The sequence below is a fragment of the Chanodichthys erythropterus genome, chromosome 21 (genome assembly GCF_024489055.1).
Source record: "Chanodichthys erythropterus isolate Z2021 chromosome 21, ASM2448905v1, whole genome shotgun sequence".
Taxonomy (NCBI): domain Eukaryota; kingdom Metazoa; phylum Chordata; class Actinopteri; order Cypriniformes; family Xenocyprididae; genus Chanodichthys; species Chanodichthys erythropterus.
The window spans coordinates 30,938,185-30,955,485 of NC_090241.1; the positions used below are offsets into that span (position 1 = coordinate 30,938,185).

The window sequence follows — 17,301 nt, forward strand, 5'->3', positions numbered from 1 at the left end:
TAGGATGGCACTTGATTTTGTCCATCGTGAACTGATTTGATGGTTGTGGTTTGCTATTGGTCGATCTCATGTGAGTGACAGGTTGCCCCGCCCTCGTGCCAGTGAACGCATCATCAGAGAAGAAAAGAGATGTCACTGCAAGAAGAAGGGGAAGTTATTTTGATTAAAGATTACGAGGGGAAAAAAAATAATGTTGTGCACGGATTAATCATTTATAATAAACAAGAGTTTCATTTTGACTTTCAAGAGTTTCAAACACTCGCTGCAAGCTTAATGCCACAGAAATTAGTCATTGTCAGTGTCTGATTCTCATTTTGAAGTTATAATGAAAGCACAACTGACCCTTAGATCTCCCAGCATCTGCTGTCTCAAACTCGGGACAAAGCGTGTGAAAAACGTGTGTGCATCACAAGCATCCATGTGAGACTAACAGGAGCAGGGATCACAGTTTAACCAGCCAGGAGCCTCTCCCTAAATCCTAAATCCCCTCTTTATGTGTGTGTATATGTGTGCGAGTGTGTGTGGCCCGGGAAACAGAGGGGCAAACACGCATGAAGTATGTGCCACTCTGCCCCCGGTCACAATGGTCTTACCAGGTTCCAGTCAAGCGCAAATTCACTGCTTATTTAGTTTGGAACTGGACTCGACAACTTGAAAAATCTAACTGAAATCTATTAAAAAAAATTTAATATAAATATAAATATATTATAATATAATATAAATTAAATCTAGTATAAAAAATAAAAAATTTCATTATTTACATTATGTACAGAGAGTGAGTAAATAATACATTATTATAATTATAACTATTCCTTCAATGTCTCTTAAAATATCAGTGCTGCTATTTCTGCTGACTACATTGGTTTATCTGTAGATGTCCTCTGTGTCAGGGGATGGTCACCCCCTCTGGTGGATGCTGCTAATTAACATTCCTGTTTGGGACAGTAGGTCGAGGTTGCGAGGCCGACAGGGACGCATGCCTGGCCTGGTGAAATCTGTCTCCCACACACTGCTATAATCACCAGCTCCTCTAGATCAGGGGAGGGGAGGGCACTGACCTCTCAGTACAGAAAGGACAAGTCACTAATTATTGGTGCACATCCTGGGTCCCAAAGGGTTAAGAATTCTGGTCATACACTGTTTAGAGACAACAAAATGTTACAAGTGATGCTCTCCGCTGTATGCGCTCCAATAGTGGTTACCTTTGGAACTAGATTTGGTATTTAATCAGTATTTAATGGTTGTTTATCAGGCAAGCATCACTACTATGGCTCATTTATATATACTGTTTCCAAGTCTTTCCTAATATCAAAACTTGTAATATACATAGTGCATATTTAATATAAGTAAATAAATGCCATTCAACCAAAAAGGATACTATGAAAACGTATCTCCTAATGTGCATATTTCATCCAATATTGATCTTGGCAGGAAGCTAAAGCACAGTCTGAGTTAAAGTGACCAGAAACATTCTTTCTGGAGCTTTTTGTTGTTCACTTTGCATTACTGTGTGTAAAACAGTTTACCCTCCATCTAATACCAGTGGTGTATTTTATGAGCAAGGTGGGCTGATTATAGGCCTATACATTCAATCACAATGTCATTTCCCAAAATATATGAGCAATGGCTACTATCTTGGCTGAGAAGGTATTCATTGAGTTATATATAGACTTGCATACACCAGTTTGGCATGTTGAAACCAAAACAAACACTGGACGTCTGGCCCGATATTACATTATATAGGCATGTTATAAGGCGATGATAGATAGATAGATAGATAGATAGATAGATAGATAGATAGATAGATAGATAGATAGATAGATAGATTGATTTGTTGTGGTAATATAACTATAGTAATATAAACAAATGACTTTACCCAATACTGTACAAAGTTTTCTACAATTAAAGGGTATATACGACAATACACTACATTTTACTGTAGTAAAAACTAAAGAATACTACTGTTTTTATTACAGTTTATCAGTTCACTATAGTTAATACTACAGTATGCTGTAGCATTCATTAACAAAGTGTTGTAAATACTGTAATATATACAGTATACTATAGTTTACTATAATGAATACTATAGTATTTTTTTCATGTGGGGCACGATTGTATTACTAATTTAGGCATACGATGATATTATTATGTTTTAATCCAAGATACATCAAAAATATCATGGTAGTGTGCAAAAACGACGGTCTACTTCTTTGTAAGTTGTCAGAGTAACGCCTGACAGTGTGTTGAAAAGCGCGGATGTTATCTGTGACAGCATCAGGAAATGTGTGTTGACGCGCGCTCATTCATCTCATCTCCTCGTGCTGATTCCAGCCAATGAGCGCCAGGACACCCCCACCAACCAGAGATATTCCTCAGAATCTGATTCTGCGGGACATATACTGTACCTCACCCAATGGACAGGTCCAGACGCAATGAATTAGGAACCGTGATAACTATTTTAACAGAGATATTTTCAGATTCCTTCTGCTGCTCGAATGAAAGGAACTTACTTGGATACTTAGGAATATTAAATAGGCTGTTTTATATGGATATTTCAGAGTACCTTTATCGATCCTAACGTGGAAAGATACATTATTTGAATTGTGAGGAATACAGTATCCCTAGACCCACAATGAACCTGTGACATTTTTTTTTTTTTTTGGATTAAAAAATTTCATAAACTGACCGTGTATAACATGCGCGAGTTTGATGGATTTGGTTGCGCGTCAGCAGCGCGCAGGGAAAGACAGCGCGCGCGTAAAGGATTTCTCTCACGCCGTGAACCGAGCGGCACCGCTCACAGGATTTACCTGCTCTTTATCTTACTGCTGCTCATGTTTACTCCCACTGTGGACTCGTCTTGGTGGTAGGTGTTTCTAATTGTTTATTTAAAGTGGCACAAGAGCCACTCATGCGCACTGTTCGACCTAATGTAAAACTAATAGAACTGTTGCTGCAGTAAAGTAGTATTGGGTTGTTTACTGTAATTTACAACATAGATAAACCAGTCCCCTCAAACCAAATCCTAAAAGTACGTTCACATATTTTGTCTCACAATCTGGGAACAATCATAGCAAGTATCCTTTAATAAAAAACTAAAAATAGGAATTTTTTATCCAGTAGGATTTCATTTGATTCTTGTTTGACCCTGTTAGGGATGACTCCAAATTAGGATTGATATTCCTAGATTAGTGAGGAAGTAAAAATAAAATTATATGAAATTCATATGACTGTAATTTTTATCTAGAAAAGCAAAGTTTATCGAGATAAAATTATTGCTTGTATTTAAATTTGTATTTAGCTCATCACATGTAAAAAAAAAAAATCACTTTTGTATATCAGGGTGAGGAACACCCTGATATACAAAATTTAACTAAGTTAAATTTTGCAGTTCAATAAATTCCTCTTCTGCCATTCTAATTCAGATTACACAATTAAGTTGTTTACATTTGTCTCTAGATATGACTCACTTCCCCTTTCAATACAATGTAATTTTGTTCATCTGTTTTATGATCCACCCAGCAGAAAATCACAAGTTTGATCACCTAGATCACCAAGTACAAGAAATACATTAGCATTACGCATTTGAGATTAAAACAGAAGAGAAATACTGGATATAGTTGCAAAATATGAAACCATGTCAAAATAATAATTATAATAATAAAAACATTAGTTACTAATAAAATGTTTTCAGAGAACATAAATATACATTTATATTCAGTCTAATCTAATGTAATAATATAATGTTCTTTAAATTGATTTTTTTTTCCCAATTCCACTCATAGTCCAGAGCATAACAAGGAAGGAAGATCAGTTAGTGATGTAAAGTTAGTATTATTTGAAAGACAAAAATGGCACAAAAAAGAGTGATATTAATAAAAAGTCAGATAAAATGAGACAACAAGAAAGAAGAAGAGAGAAAATTATCTCTAGATGCCTTCTCAGAGCAGTTGTTAGTAAAGACAGAGGAGTCTGATGTCTTAAACTGACACTGATCAACACATTCCAGAATTCAGACTGTTCTATAACTGATCTTGGCTGGATCAGCAGACCTACTTGTGCTAACACACCATATAAACACACTTGCTAGGGTGATATAGATTTGAAGTGACTTGGTTCAGAAGTTATTGCTTTTCATCTCCATTTCTTCACTGTATAACAGCAGACATGATGACACAATGGCAGACTTCGCCTTTAAAAACGTCTAATTGCAGCATTCATAAGTTCCCCATCACGTCTCAGAGGTAGCAATATCAACATAGTCAGCACACTGCCTAGTGCCCCACAGCTGAGTAAACAACATAATCTCAGTCCACGCTATTTTTTGATACTTTCAATTAAAATGAACGCTCGGTTTCTCTCAAACGCACATGATAAGACAATAATACCGTATTTCATGAATGGAAAAAGGAGGGTTATCATTTGTATCATCTCTGTTGTAATAACTATACGTCTGGCCCCTTTTGCCCTCCATAAGGCAGTGGGGATTCAACGGCGTGAGTCTGCAAGACAGCCATGGCAGCATGCCCAAATCCGTGTGAGCCAGTGGTGATAAATATCTCTCAGTTCCTATGGTAATTTATACAGTTATGGGGATTGTTGTCATCGTTGCAATCAATTCACGCGTAGCGGTTTTCTGGCTCACGTGCAGCAGCCTTTCCCAATCCCAGCCGCATGCAGCTGATAAGTGTTCTGGAACAGAGAGGCAGAGTGAGATTGTGTTTCTGTGTGTCAAGGATCAACAGGGCAACCGCGCAAAGCCGGCAATAGCAGGCCCTCCCATGGATGCTATAGCGAGAGGAATAAGTCTTTCATTGGGTCGTATGTTTGCACTAGTATGTCATTGTGAGTGAGAGAGAGCGATAGGGACAGCCATAAGAGGAGTGGAAATTGTTCAGTAGGTTTGTACGGAGTGCTGTCGCACAAACCCAGACACGACTGACTGGATAACGAGATCCGGGAAGGAGACAAGGGCGCGTGAGCACAGCATAAACCTCGCCGAGGGTGTCTGTGTGGTGCGCTTGAACAGAAAGAATAGGCCAGGAAAATGCTACACCTACAACACAAATATCAATACCAGAATGGCAAATGTTTTGTAGAAATGTGGTTAATCAACAAAGAACCATGCGAAATAGGACATGCTGGGGATGTCCTAAATTATGGAGTAAGAAATAGTCCTTTAAGAGATAGTTTAAAAAATTATGATTTACTCAACTTCATGTTGTTCCAAACCTGTATGACTTTCTTTCTTCTATGGATCACAACAAAATTGTATCCCATTGACTTTCTTTGCCTGTGAAAAGAAGACATTTTTCAAAACAAAAACATATTTTGCGTTCCACGGCAGAAAGGAAATCATACTGGTGAGGGTTGAGTATGTGATGACAGAATTTTATCATGGCAATTCATAACTATTTTACGTTTTGGTGAATTGGTAGCTAATTCATATAAATTCATACAATCTTATGTCATCCGATTTCGCTCAACTGACTGTTTAACAGGTAGACCTTCATGCATACATTTTTAAAAATAAAAATCTAACAACATTGATCAAATTCTTACAAAATGGCAACCCCAAAATAGTTATGTTTCATCATGAGATTGAGTTTATTTTGGGGTGAACTATCCTTTTAAGAGTCCTTGAGCCTTGAGATTTTGCAGACAGTAAAATATCATAGGGGTATCATTATTGCAAAATATCTTAAATAAATGGATATGAAATATTGATTTAAAGAAACAGGCTGAGACATGAAACTAGTACAGCAGGAAATCAGTTGACTGGAAAAACAGACAATCATTCAATTTAGTGGTCTTTACGCAAAAATATTTGACCGCAGAATTATTGACTAGTGAGATTCAAGCATTCCAAAGAACTGTGTTTTAAAGTGTGGCTAACAGGAACTTTGAAGGTTTGGTCTTAAATAAAGATGACCCAGAAGAGCAAGCTAAGACATTTTCTGATGTTTAAATGGGATGGATTAAATTATAATGCAATACAAGATGATTTCTTACCACAACACTTATGTAAAACAATTGTTAATTTAGCAGATGCTTAGTCAACAAATGTGTCTCTGTTTGTTTCTGCAGGTACATTGGTGCGTTAGGTGCACGGGTCATTTGTGATAACATTCCAGGGCTGGTGAACAAGCAGAGGCAGCTCTGCCAAAGACACCCAGACCTCATGCAATCCATCGGAGAGGGAGCCAAAGAGTGGATCCGAGAATGCCAGCACCAGTTCCGACACCATCGCTGGAACTGCAGCACGCTGGAACGAGACCACACTGTGTTTGGCCGTGTCATGTTGCGCAGTCAGTATTTATGCTACACTTTATCATCATCATACAGTAATAAGACATGAACTATGCGACCCTGTATTATGTTAAAAAGCATCACATTTCATAAAGTATCAAACTGTTAGTTCAAATAAAGCTGTGTGCAGAGGTGAAGCTGTCATGAACATGTCAGAGCCACCCCAAAATCAAAAGAAAGATATAAGAAGGTATATTTTGTAGGGCTGCCCTCGACTAAAGATTTTTCTGGTAGACTAGTAGTCGTTCCTTTTAAGAGATTAGTCGACTAATCGCATGTTTAGGTAGAAAACGTAAATTGCATGTTTAGGCACTGTTTGCTTTCATTATTTTACAAAAGCACATGTTTTTTTGTTATTGTGAGTGCACACAAATAAAAGTAGACTCACAGATTCAAAAGTTGTGTTACTCTTATCTGTATGACCGAAAATGACAGAGTATTTTAAGTGCAAGTGATCGCACCGGCGCCTCCATGTTAGTTGTAATGCAGTAAGCGCGCTATTATTCAGCTTTCACACTCTGCACAAACACTTGAATAGCCCACATTTTTCCTAGGTTAACATTAAAGCGAGCGGCCATGTAAAGTTACTACAACTTGCATGTTTCAGATGATAAGCCATATCATCTGAAAATCTGTTAAAATCTGTGTTTTGGTGGGGCTCCCCTCGTAAAATTCGCATTCCAGGGGCTAAATATCATGTTATCTGGGGTCGCTTCAACCCACGGACATGAACAACCTGTGGCAATAGTGTTAAAGGTGCCCTAGAATCAAAAATTGAATTTACCTTGGCATAGTTGAATAACAAGGGTTCAGTACATGGAAAAGACATACATTGAGTTTCAAACTGCATTGCTTCCTCCTTATGTAAATCTCATTTGTTTAAAAGACCTAAGAAAAACAAATCTCAACATAACACCGACTGTTACGTAACAGTTGGGGTCATTAATATGTACGCCCCCAATATTTGCATATGCCAGCCCATGTTCAAGGCATTAGACAAGGGCAGCCAGTATTAACGTCTGGACCTGTGCACAGCTGAATCATCAGACTAGATAAGCAAGCAAGAACAATAGTGAAACATGGCAGATGGAGCGAAAATAACTGACATGATCCATGATATCATGATATTTTTAGTGATATTTGTGAATTGTCTTTCTACATGTTTCGTTAGCATGTTGCTAATGTAATGTTAAATGTGGTTAAAGTTACCATCGTTTCTTACTGTATTCACGGAGATGAGTAGGGCTGGGTACCGAACTCGATACATTTTAGGTACCGATCGAACTGCCTCGATACTATCGAGTATCGAAAAGTGTCTTGTCATTCGGTACCAAATTTCGGTACCTCGAGGGGCGGAGAAATGCTTTCGCTGTCTCGTTGAGGAGAAAGTAACGTTGCGCTACATTGTTATTTATATCTAAATATATAAAACTATACGCGCGAGAGAGACCCTATGTGCGAGAGGGCGATTGAATCAACGGTTTCGTTTTCAGTTTATCTCCGAATGGACGGGTGAGAAACGGCTGTTTATGTGAGCAGCCGGTTCACTACAGATACTGTTAACAGAAAACAAAAGTGTCGCACTGCCTGCAGAAACAGCGGAACGCGCAATGTTTTTTATAGTCTAGTTATGGACAGGTACAACACACAGCAGCTTTACATCAGCGTTCGTTCCTCAAGTCTATGGAAACACGCGACCGGTTCGTGACAGGCTCGTTCGCCTGCACGAGCACAGGCTCTGCCTCTGGCTCCAGAACGCGAACAATTCTGCTGAAAAAGAGGTATCAGCGTCCTCCTGATACTGCGGATAATTTGCAACGAACTTGCGTCACTCTTACTTCCGCTTTGATCTTGTTAATAATTAATTTTTTGAAGAAGAACAATTGCTGAGTGATTTAAAAAGAGCCTCACATATTTAATTTTTGCATTGAAAACTAAACTTTATTAAAACTATTTGCACTGATTTATTGTGTTGGGTAAATTTTGTTAATTTGTGTTTTTTTTATTCCCCGCAGTGGCTCAGGAGATGAGTCTTTGAGTCTGAAAAAAAGTCAACAAAGTTAAAATATAAAACCAAAGATTTTTGTTGAGGTTATGTAATCTTGTTTAAACAGATTTTATAAAACTGGTACCGAAAAAGGTATCGTTTAGGTATCGGTATCGAAGTCAAGGTATCGGTATCATCTCGGTATCGAAAAAATTTGAACGATACCCAGCCCTAGAGATGAGAGCATAAACAGCATAAAAGAGCATAATTCATAAACACAACTTCATTCTTTATAAATCTCTCCAACAGCGTGTAATGTTAGCCGTTAGCCACGGAGCACTATCAAACTCATTCAGAATCAAATGTAAACATCCAAATAAATACTATACTCACATGATCCGCAGCATGCATGACGAACATCTTGTAGGGACAGGGAGTGCGCGATTTAAAGGGGCCACAGCCTGAATCGGTGCATAGTTAATGATGCCCCAAAATAGGCAGTTAAAATAATTTAAAAAATCTATGGGGTATTTTGAGCTGAAACTTCACAGACACATTCAGGGGACACCTTAGACTTATATTACATCTTGTAAAAACTGGTTCTAGGGCACCTTTAAAGTAGCCCAATTCAGACTGTTCGACTAATAAAATTTTCATCGACTAGCCCTGTTCTTGTCAACTAACGGTTAGGCTACTATTATGGGGAAGCGCTAGTATTTTGCACAAAGAAAAAGCCAGTATACTGCCCAGCACTAGGTGGCATATACCTGTACAGTAAATGCATTACAGCCTTTCATGCTACAAAAACAAAATCTATGTAAAGCATATCGACAAGACAACGATCACATCAATATATCTGTTGTAGAGCTGCAAGATTCTGGATAAATTGAGAATCATATTTTTTTTGTTTCAAATAGAGATCACAATTCTCCCACGATTCTGAACAGACAACTAAACAAAACATGTAATTTACTGGAGGTTCTGAAAAATTGTTAATTGCTGCAGTCTATTTAAAAATGATTAATTAATTTCAATGAACTATTTCTAAAATTCGGTTTGAATGACTCATGTACTTTACTTTTTTCATAACTGGATGAATCGCCGTTTTTGAATGAATCTCTTGAATGAATGATTCAATGACAAATCCATTTTTTAAGTCATAAATAAAGTAATTTATATAATCGTTATTTGAAGCCCAAGTTACTTTCAAAAGGTGATTTGCTCTATTTTGATCACTTTCACAGACATCAGTATTTATATCCTAACTATAAACTTTTATCCCAGTGCTTCTGTAATAATTTGAATATTTGTAACAGAAATAAGACACTGACAGTTTGTGAAGCTGTTTCATTGCTATATGATAGCAGCTTGCTCTGTCTCAGTGGCAGCGCAAACAGAGATCTGAATGTTGATTTTGTCAGATCTGAATCTAGTGTGATTTTGTCAGGTTTAATAGACAGATAAATCTTTGTCAAGTAGTAATAAGATAGCATGGGTGTTTGAATCTAGATTGCAATATTTTTACGATTAATCGTGCATCGCTAATCTGTTGGATAGTGGTAGGGACAAAAAGGTCTCCACTTCCCAAGTCTGAGAGAGAGTGGATATTCTCCAAATACAAGTGGCTAGTCGGAGGGGGTTCTCTACAGGCTGATGTATAAACAGTAATAGGAGATGTAAATATTTGTGCAGATGACTCTGGCAGACAGACAAAGCTGCTCTTTTTGACATATCACCCTCTGTTCTGGCTCAGTGCGTGAGCTGGAGGAGGAAAATGAGCAAAATAGGGGTCATTTTGCGCTACTTTGGCAAAAAAACACACCTCAAGGCTATGAGTGCAATCGACCAAAGAAACTAAAGGTGAAGGAGTGTCAGCTTGAATCAGTCGAATGTTAGAAAGCCGTAGGGTGGCCTCCCACACTTAGTTCAGCCAAGGGGCTTAAATCTAGATATAATGTTAGAGAGTTGATATAACAAAACCACAGTGGATTTAACATCATATTAAGAGCCTTACACCTCATCAGCATGCTTGGCTCGTTTAAAACTACTGAAAAGTTTCTTTTTTTAATGTTAAAACACTTTCTGACAACTGTAAGTAAGCCATTCGTAGGTTGACACTAAGAGGGATTTCACACTAGGCACATTTGCTGTGGTCCGAGTGCAATTGTTCCAGGCGCCCCGCAGGGTTGGTCTGGTTTCACACTCACTTTATTCTATTGAACCCTGGTGCATTTGAGTTCATCTTACATGAACTCTTACATGCACAGCACATGATAGAAAACAGAACGTGGGTCAATATATTGTGGGGTTTTTTGTTCATTTGGTGCTATTACACGTGATTGACACCTGAGTTTACTGTATGTGCCTTCATGCTGTTTGCACAGAATCTTTTGAGGAGACAGCAGATCGCAAGCCATTCATTTGCTGCTCTAATTACACTAGCTCTACACGATGACACTGCATGCTCACTCTCACTTGTTTCTAACTAAACTGCCAGTGTGAAAGCACCCTGTAGTCAACATAAAACAATGTGCATAACCCACTTGGCACTGAAATTAGGCCACGTGTCCAACAAAGCGTTTTTAGCCAGTTGAAAACACCAGACGCTCTGCTGCAAACACCTAGGTGTGGGCACTTGAGAGCACTTCGGCAGCGCAGCATTTTTTGTTTTTTTCAGTTGAGACGTTTGCTTGCTATGATACGGAATATCGGCAGAAGTGTTACTAGTATTTCATTTCAGAGATAGTTTGTTTTTGTACTTTTTCTATATAAAAATGTCGATACAATGTAAAGTATTTGCTCTAGCTCTTGTTTTAAATGATTTTGTTCCATTATTATGCTTGTTGTTGTCATCTGTTACCATTGAACAAGCAGGATGTGGTGCAGTGTTGCCAAGTCTGTGGTTTTACTTTAACTTTACTTTAACAATGTAGCCGCGGGTTGTTTTTCATGTCCGCGGGTTGAAGCGACCCCAAATAACATGATATTTAGCCCCGAAATGAGAATTTTACCAGGGGACCCGCCTGAAACGCTCTTGGGCTAGTTTTGAGTAGCAACTTGGTGGATTTTGGCTGAAACTCAAATGGCACACTTCTAAGCAGTCTTGTGGACTTACAATGGTTGCTGCATGCGCCTGTCTGTTAAGTCCACGAGACCGTAGGGTATCCCATTCTTCATTTTAGGTTTCAGAGGGGTGCTCACGAGCGCCCCCCTTTGCGGCCGCTATGTGCCCTCAATGCGCACTTTAGCTGAGCCCGCAAGTCTGCGAGGACTTTATCTGGCAGTCAAAGCGCCATTACGTCATGAAAGTGCGGACTCAGAGGAAGACCGTGAGAGTTTAAGGTTGCCATTTGGGACCGGGCCTTTGTTGTAAAAACCTGGCAACCCTAATGTGGGGGTAGGTTGATGTGGTATTTGTCCCACCCCTCCTCTACTGTGATTGGACAGCTGGGTAAAAAGTGAGCGCAATAAATGCTGCATTTTACCAAAAGTTGAACAATCTTCAACTCTCTGCAACCGGTAAACAACACAGAGTGATCAGAGCTCAGCTTGAAATAGACGCTCAGCGCCTTGTCATGCTGCTTTTGTTTTAAAAACGCGGCACTCCCATTGAAAACAATTGGGAAAAAATGCTTTGGTGGACACACAGCCTTATACACTAAACTTGAAATTATTTTTGAAGCACAGAACTATACCACATTTTTAACATGCTAATATGAAAAATACATACTTTTCTCCTCCATCAGGTAGCCGTGAAGCAGCATTCGTTTATGCAATTTCTTCTGCCGGCGTGGTTTATGCCATCACCAGGGCATGCAGTCAAGGAGAGCTGAAGACCTGTGGCTGCGACACCCACAGGAGAGGCAGAGCCAGCGATGAAGAAGGGGACTTTGATTGGGGTGGCTGTAGCGACAACATTAACTATGGTATCAAGTTTGCCAAAGCTTTTGTGGACGCCAGAGAGAGGATGGTCAAAGATGCCAGAGCACTCATGAATCTGCACAACAACCGCTGTGGGAGAATGGTAAGTGTCAAGATTCTCAAATTTGATTGAGTATCATTGCAAAATAAACCCGAATAGGTAATCAGGCTATGACCCTGAAAGGGGTTCATTTTGTGAAACATGGGGGGAAAATATCAGCAAGCTAATTATAAAAACTTGAACTTTTTAGTCTTTATTATGGAGTGGTTCATAGGTCATGGGTTGAGTTTTGTTTTCTTTAGGCAGTGAAGCGTTTTATGAAGACTGAATGCAAGTGTCATGGAGTCAGTGGGTCATGTGCTCTCAGGACATGCTGGCTGGCTATGTCTGATTTCCGGCGAACGGGGGACTACTTGAGAAAGAAGTACAATACTGCTGTGGAGGTCATGATGAACCAGGATGGTACAGGCTTCATGGTTGCAGACCGAGAATACAAGAGAACAACCAAAAATGATCTAGTATACGTTGAGAACTCTCCAGACTATTGCCTAATGGACCGATCGGCGGGTAAGCAACAAAGAGCTTAGTGTTGAGTGTTTTTGTACCAATATTTCCAAATTATAGTATGTACATCTAAGAGCAACTTGGCAAAATTCACAAAAGCTGTTAGAGAACATACCTGAATCATATTTCACCTCAAAAGAAAATCGGAATTAGTTTTTTTGCATTTGAATGAAAATGAGACTTATTTAAGGACAATTTAGATTTGGCATTGTTGCAGTATTAAGCACATTTCTCCCCCAATTTTATTACTGCAATACATTAAATAATAAAGTATTTATACGTCATTGTACCTCTACCTTTAATTTTTCGTGACTTACATAAAAATTATTGCATTTAAGTATATTTTTTTCAGTAACACAGTAATCATTTAAATTTATAACATTTAAATGATTATAGTAATGAGAACTACCAGTATAATGAGAATAATGACTATTATAAAAATAAAGATCAGAAGTAAAATCATTTAGTTTATTGGAACTGAGGAATAAAAATGTGCTTAATCATCATTAAAATACAGTTATAAAGTCTTAAAATAGGTCCTAAAATATGCTTGATTTTGTATGCTTTTATTAAATAAAAATAATGTTTATATTTTTATTTTATTATAATTTATTTGTTATTTTTTGGAGTTAGGGCGAAATGGGACCTAGACTTGAAAATAGGGCTGCGTCAACAAATCTATGCTTCCCTCTCAAATTGATTCTGGGCTTAGTTTTTAACAGCAGATGGCGCTCTAGGCTAGTTTTTAACGGCACGCTCAAATGCTCACATAGAAGAGTGCTTGTCCTGATTTCAGAAAACATGTTTTAGGAATATGTGAATGGCCTGTTGAGTCACAATGGAATAGTTTTACTATTGTAACTGAAAAATAATGAACCAGATATATGCCGAATCCCTTTCCTGCATTTATATTTTAGGTTCTCTGGGTACAGCAGGACGGGTGTGCAACAAGTCTTCCAGAGGCATGGACGGCTGTGAGGTCATGTGCTGCGGCCGTGGGTACGACACCACCCGTGTAAAACGTGTGACCAAATGCGAGTGCAAGTTCAAATGGTGCTGCGCTGTGGAGTGCAGGGACTGTGAGGAAACTGTGGACGTCCACACTTGTAAACCACATAAGAAACCCGACTGGCTCGATTTGACTTGACTGCTGTGTCCATGACCAATCAGCAGCTACTGGTGCTTTTTTGTTCTCAGGTTTTTAAGGTGGGCCACTGCATTGTGGGATGTGTAGTTTATGACTATAACGCTCTGATCTCCACTTGCAGAACCCTGAACTTTATTCGCCTTCAATGATGCAAGAGAAGAGGTCACAAGCCAGTCTGGAGCACTGGTAGACGGTGGGTATCATGGGAAATTATACAACGGGCATTGTCTGGTGTTTTATTGAACAAACTGTGATCAGGACACAATCCTTTCACTATTTTCAAACTGTAAAACACCTTTTACTGATAATATGTGTGCCTATATACATCAAATTATGTTTTTGGACAGCTGTGATAAATGCATTAATGCAGTTTTAGGGAAGAACAATTTACAGCATCAGTTCAAGCTTCCCACAGAAAATAGCAAATAAATCGCATTTCAGGCCAAGAACAATTCCATTTAATTGTCCAAAATGATACTTTGAAGGGCGCTGTAAAAATATTGTCAAACAGCGATAACTGTGTTACCCTTCACTTACTTCATGGACCATGATTTTGATACACAACTTGTGCATGAAAGAATTAGATCAATGATCAGTGTATCATGACATATACCATTGTCATTGTATATATCAGAGAAATATATTTCATCTCTTGTTATCTTTTTAATACTTAAGCACTTAAACATCCCTTCAAATATGAGCACTTTTGTTTGGTTTGGTAGAGTTTGGTTCCGATTAACTTGTCTACGATCAAGTCAATATTTTCCCTGATGGATTTCTCATTGAAATGTGATGTTTATTGAAATAAAGAGTCCAAACCATCAGACTATAGACACAACATATGAAATTGTATGCTCAAATCTGATTGGCTGCATTAGTTTCTGAGAATAAAAGGGCACAGATTTGCTACAATGTGGGCTTCAGGTTGCTGGAATTACTCAGAGTTTGCAATGTAGCATCAAGTCTTTGAAAATACTTATAGTTTTTGTTGAGGCAGTCAATAGCAACTAAACAAATTGCCTTCAAGATGTTTTGTGCATGAAATAATAGCTACTCTGAAGCCAATTGGCCTCTCTGAATGTATTACTGCTCACTTCATACTTATTTCCTCATGTAAAACCCGCACTAAAGGCCAAATCATTGCTAAAATAAGACAGCAGCTTACTGAGATTGAGCAGTAAAAATAGTCAGGTTAGCATGACTTGCATTCTTCGCCATTCATTTTGTTGGTCTGAATGAAGCACCTTGGTTTGACAACATGGTTGTTTCTAAATTTGCTGTTAAGATGGATGAGTGAATGAAGCGCTCGGTTTGTCATGCTGGTCGGTAATGCATGTCCAAAATGGTGGCCCCATTAATCTAAAGCAACCTGAAACTGTCAGGTAAAGGCCATGGAAGCTTATTTTGTCATTGTACAAACTGCCATTGACGAAAGAGACTAAAAAGGAAAGCCGTTGCTATACAAACAGTGTCCTATTTATTTATTTTTTGGCCACTATATATAAAATTGCCACAAAATCCTTTAAAAAAATTAAGAAATGTATATATTTTTAAACAAATATTTAATTATTTAATGAACTTAATTAAATCTACCTTGACAATACAATTATTCTGACTCAGAAAATTTCCAAAATCATTAGTAGACAGATTGATATGTCATTGATTAGAATTCCAAACGTTGCTTATATAATCAAATTCAGATTATCATTCTAACTGCTTGAATTAAACCATGTATAATGTTGCAGTTCCTGAAAAAAACTAACTTTTTTAGCTTTATTAATTAGTCATTGCCATTGTTTACTGATTTTTGGCACTCAGCGAATGTTAATTTTGGATCCTGCACAGAAGTGATTCTGATCTCAAGCCTTTCTAATTGGTGTCATGTTGTAAGACAGAGCAGCTCGACCAGATTTGTTTTCAGCTCTGTAATTCTTATATCAAGATTGAAGTCTCAAACTGTGCCAATAGCTTTCTATTGTTACTTCATTTTCAGCATCGCATCCAAAGATACATTTTTCCAATTGTGGAATGTCAGAAATTTCCCACAGCTAGTCTGATTATGTTTTCCGTTGTTCAACAGCTCCAACTCACACCTTCCCGTTGCCAGAAAAACTTCTGTGTTGAGAAAGACTTGTGGAAAACATGTCAGAGTATGTTTACTTTTGAACATTGTAAAATTACCCCCTTGGCAGTGTGTAACCACTATGTGGTTAGTGTTGAAATTTATGCTGTTCCTAAACAGAATCGACTAACATTTTAATTAGCGCACTAATCCGTACAAGGACATATTGATAGAGTCAAGGCGCTGAAAGCTAAAATAGTATTCACAACTTTTTGTTCTTTGGAGAGGACTTTGTGTATATGCATCGAGTCACATGATCATGTCCTCAGAGCCCAATATGTGTGTGGTCCTTACAACTGCATTCATTTTCAGTCAATTGTCCAAGATAACAATCTTGTTATGCTGAAAAACTCCACCAGCTGTTTCAAAGCTTAAAAAAAAAAAAAAAAAAAAATTATACCCTTTAAAACTTTCAATTTAAGGTATGTTTTGGTTCAGATGACGTTTAAAAATTCAATGAAGTGATATAAGACATGCAAATATTAAGTTAGGGAATGAGTTTTTCAAACCCCATAACCCTAAACGTTACACTTCAACACATAACAGTTTGTGCTACAGACCTGAATGTTACCTTAAATCATACAAGCATGTTGAGGAGAGGTGTGATATTACATTTGTAGGCAATTTTAATTACAGTTTTCACATGGCAAACAATAACAAATGTGGCATTCAGTGGATTCTTTAGGTGACACCCTAGCAACCATATACACACTGTAAAACCATTCAGAACACCATGGGAACTCAAAAGAAACGCCCTGGCAACCATCCAAAACACCCTAGAAACTGTATAGCAACACTAGTGTTGTCAAACCTGGAATTTCCAACTTCGATATGATACCTTGAAAAATATCAATATTCGATACCATTTTCATTATTTCAATTAAAGAGCAGCGAGTGATTTTCAGTCTTTTGTTCTTTGATTAAAATCAGCAGGTTTATTAGGCTACTGTCACTTTAAGAGCTTATGCACTGTTAACATGTATTTTCTCTCAACTATTCATGTTCCAAAACTGGCTGTTCTTACCTGAATACTAGGCAAGATGGGTATTTTGACATAATTTTGTATGTATTTGACAGTTTAAGTGCAATAAGTCATGAAAAAGAAGTCAATTTGGCATGCTGTTTGAAAGGCGGCTTTATGTGAACGGCTAACTTATATAGATCAGTGGAGCACGTGCTTAAATGGTGTGAGCGTGAAACCTGCGGGAATGACTAAAATGATGTGCAATACAAGCACTATTCAACCAGAG

At 38.0% G+C, this 17,301-nt stretch overlaps 1 protein-coding gene across 2 annotated transcripts; it reads left to right on the forward strand.

Annotated features, from left to right (window-relative positions):
• Positions 1–2,405: 2,405 nt before the first annotated feature.
• wnt2ba (wingless-type MMTV integration site family, member 2Ba) lies at positions 2,406–14,817 on the forward strand. Of its 2 annotated transcripts, XM_067372967.1 has the most exons (6): positions 2,406–2,866; positions 6,088–6,308; positions 12,043–12,320; positions 12,521–12,785; positions 13,700–13,961; positions 14,051–14,817. In XM_067372967.1, exons 1-5 carry the CDS (start codon positions 2,697–2,699, stop codon positions 13,927–13,929), a joined length of 1,164 nt encoding a protein of 387 aa, XP_067229068.1. In that variant the 5' UTR covers positions 2,406–2,696; the 3' UTR covers positions 13,930–13,961; positions 14,051–14,817. The 2 variants fall into 2 exon arrangements, with proteins under 2 accessions (XP_067229068.1, XP_067229067.1); XM_067372966.1 differs by having other exon boundaries at positions 13,700–14,817.
• Positions 14,818–17,301: the final 2,484 nt, after the last annotated feature.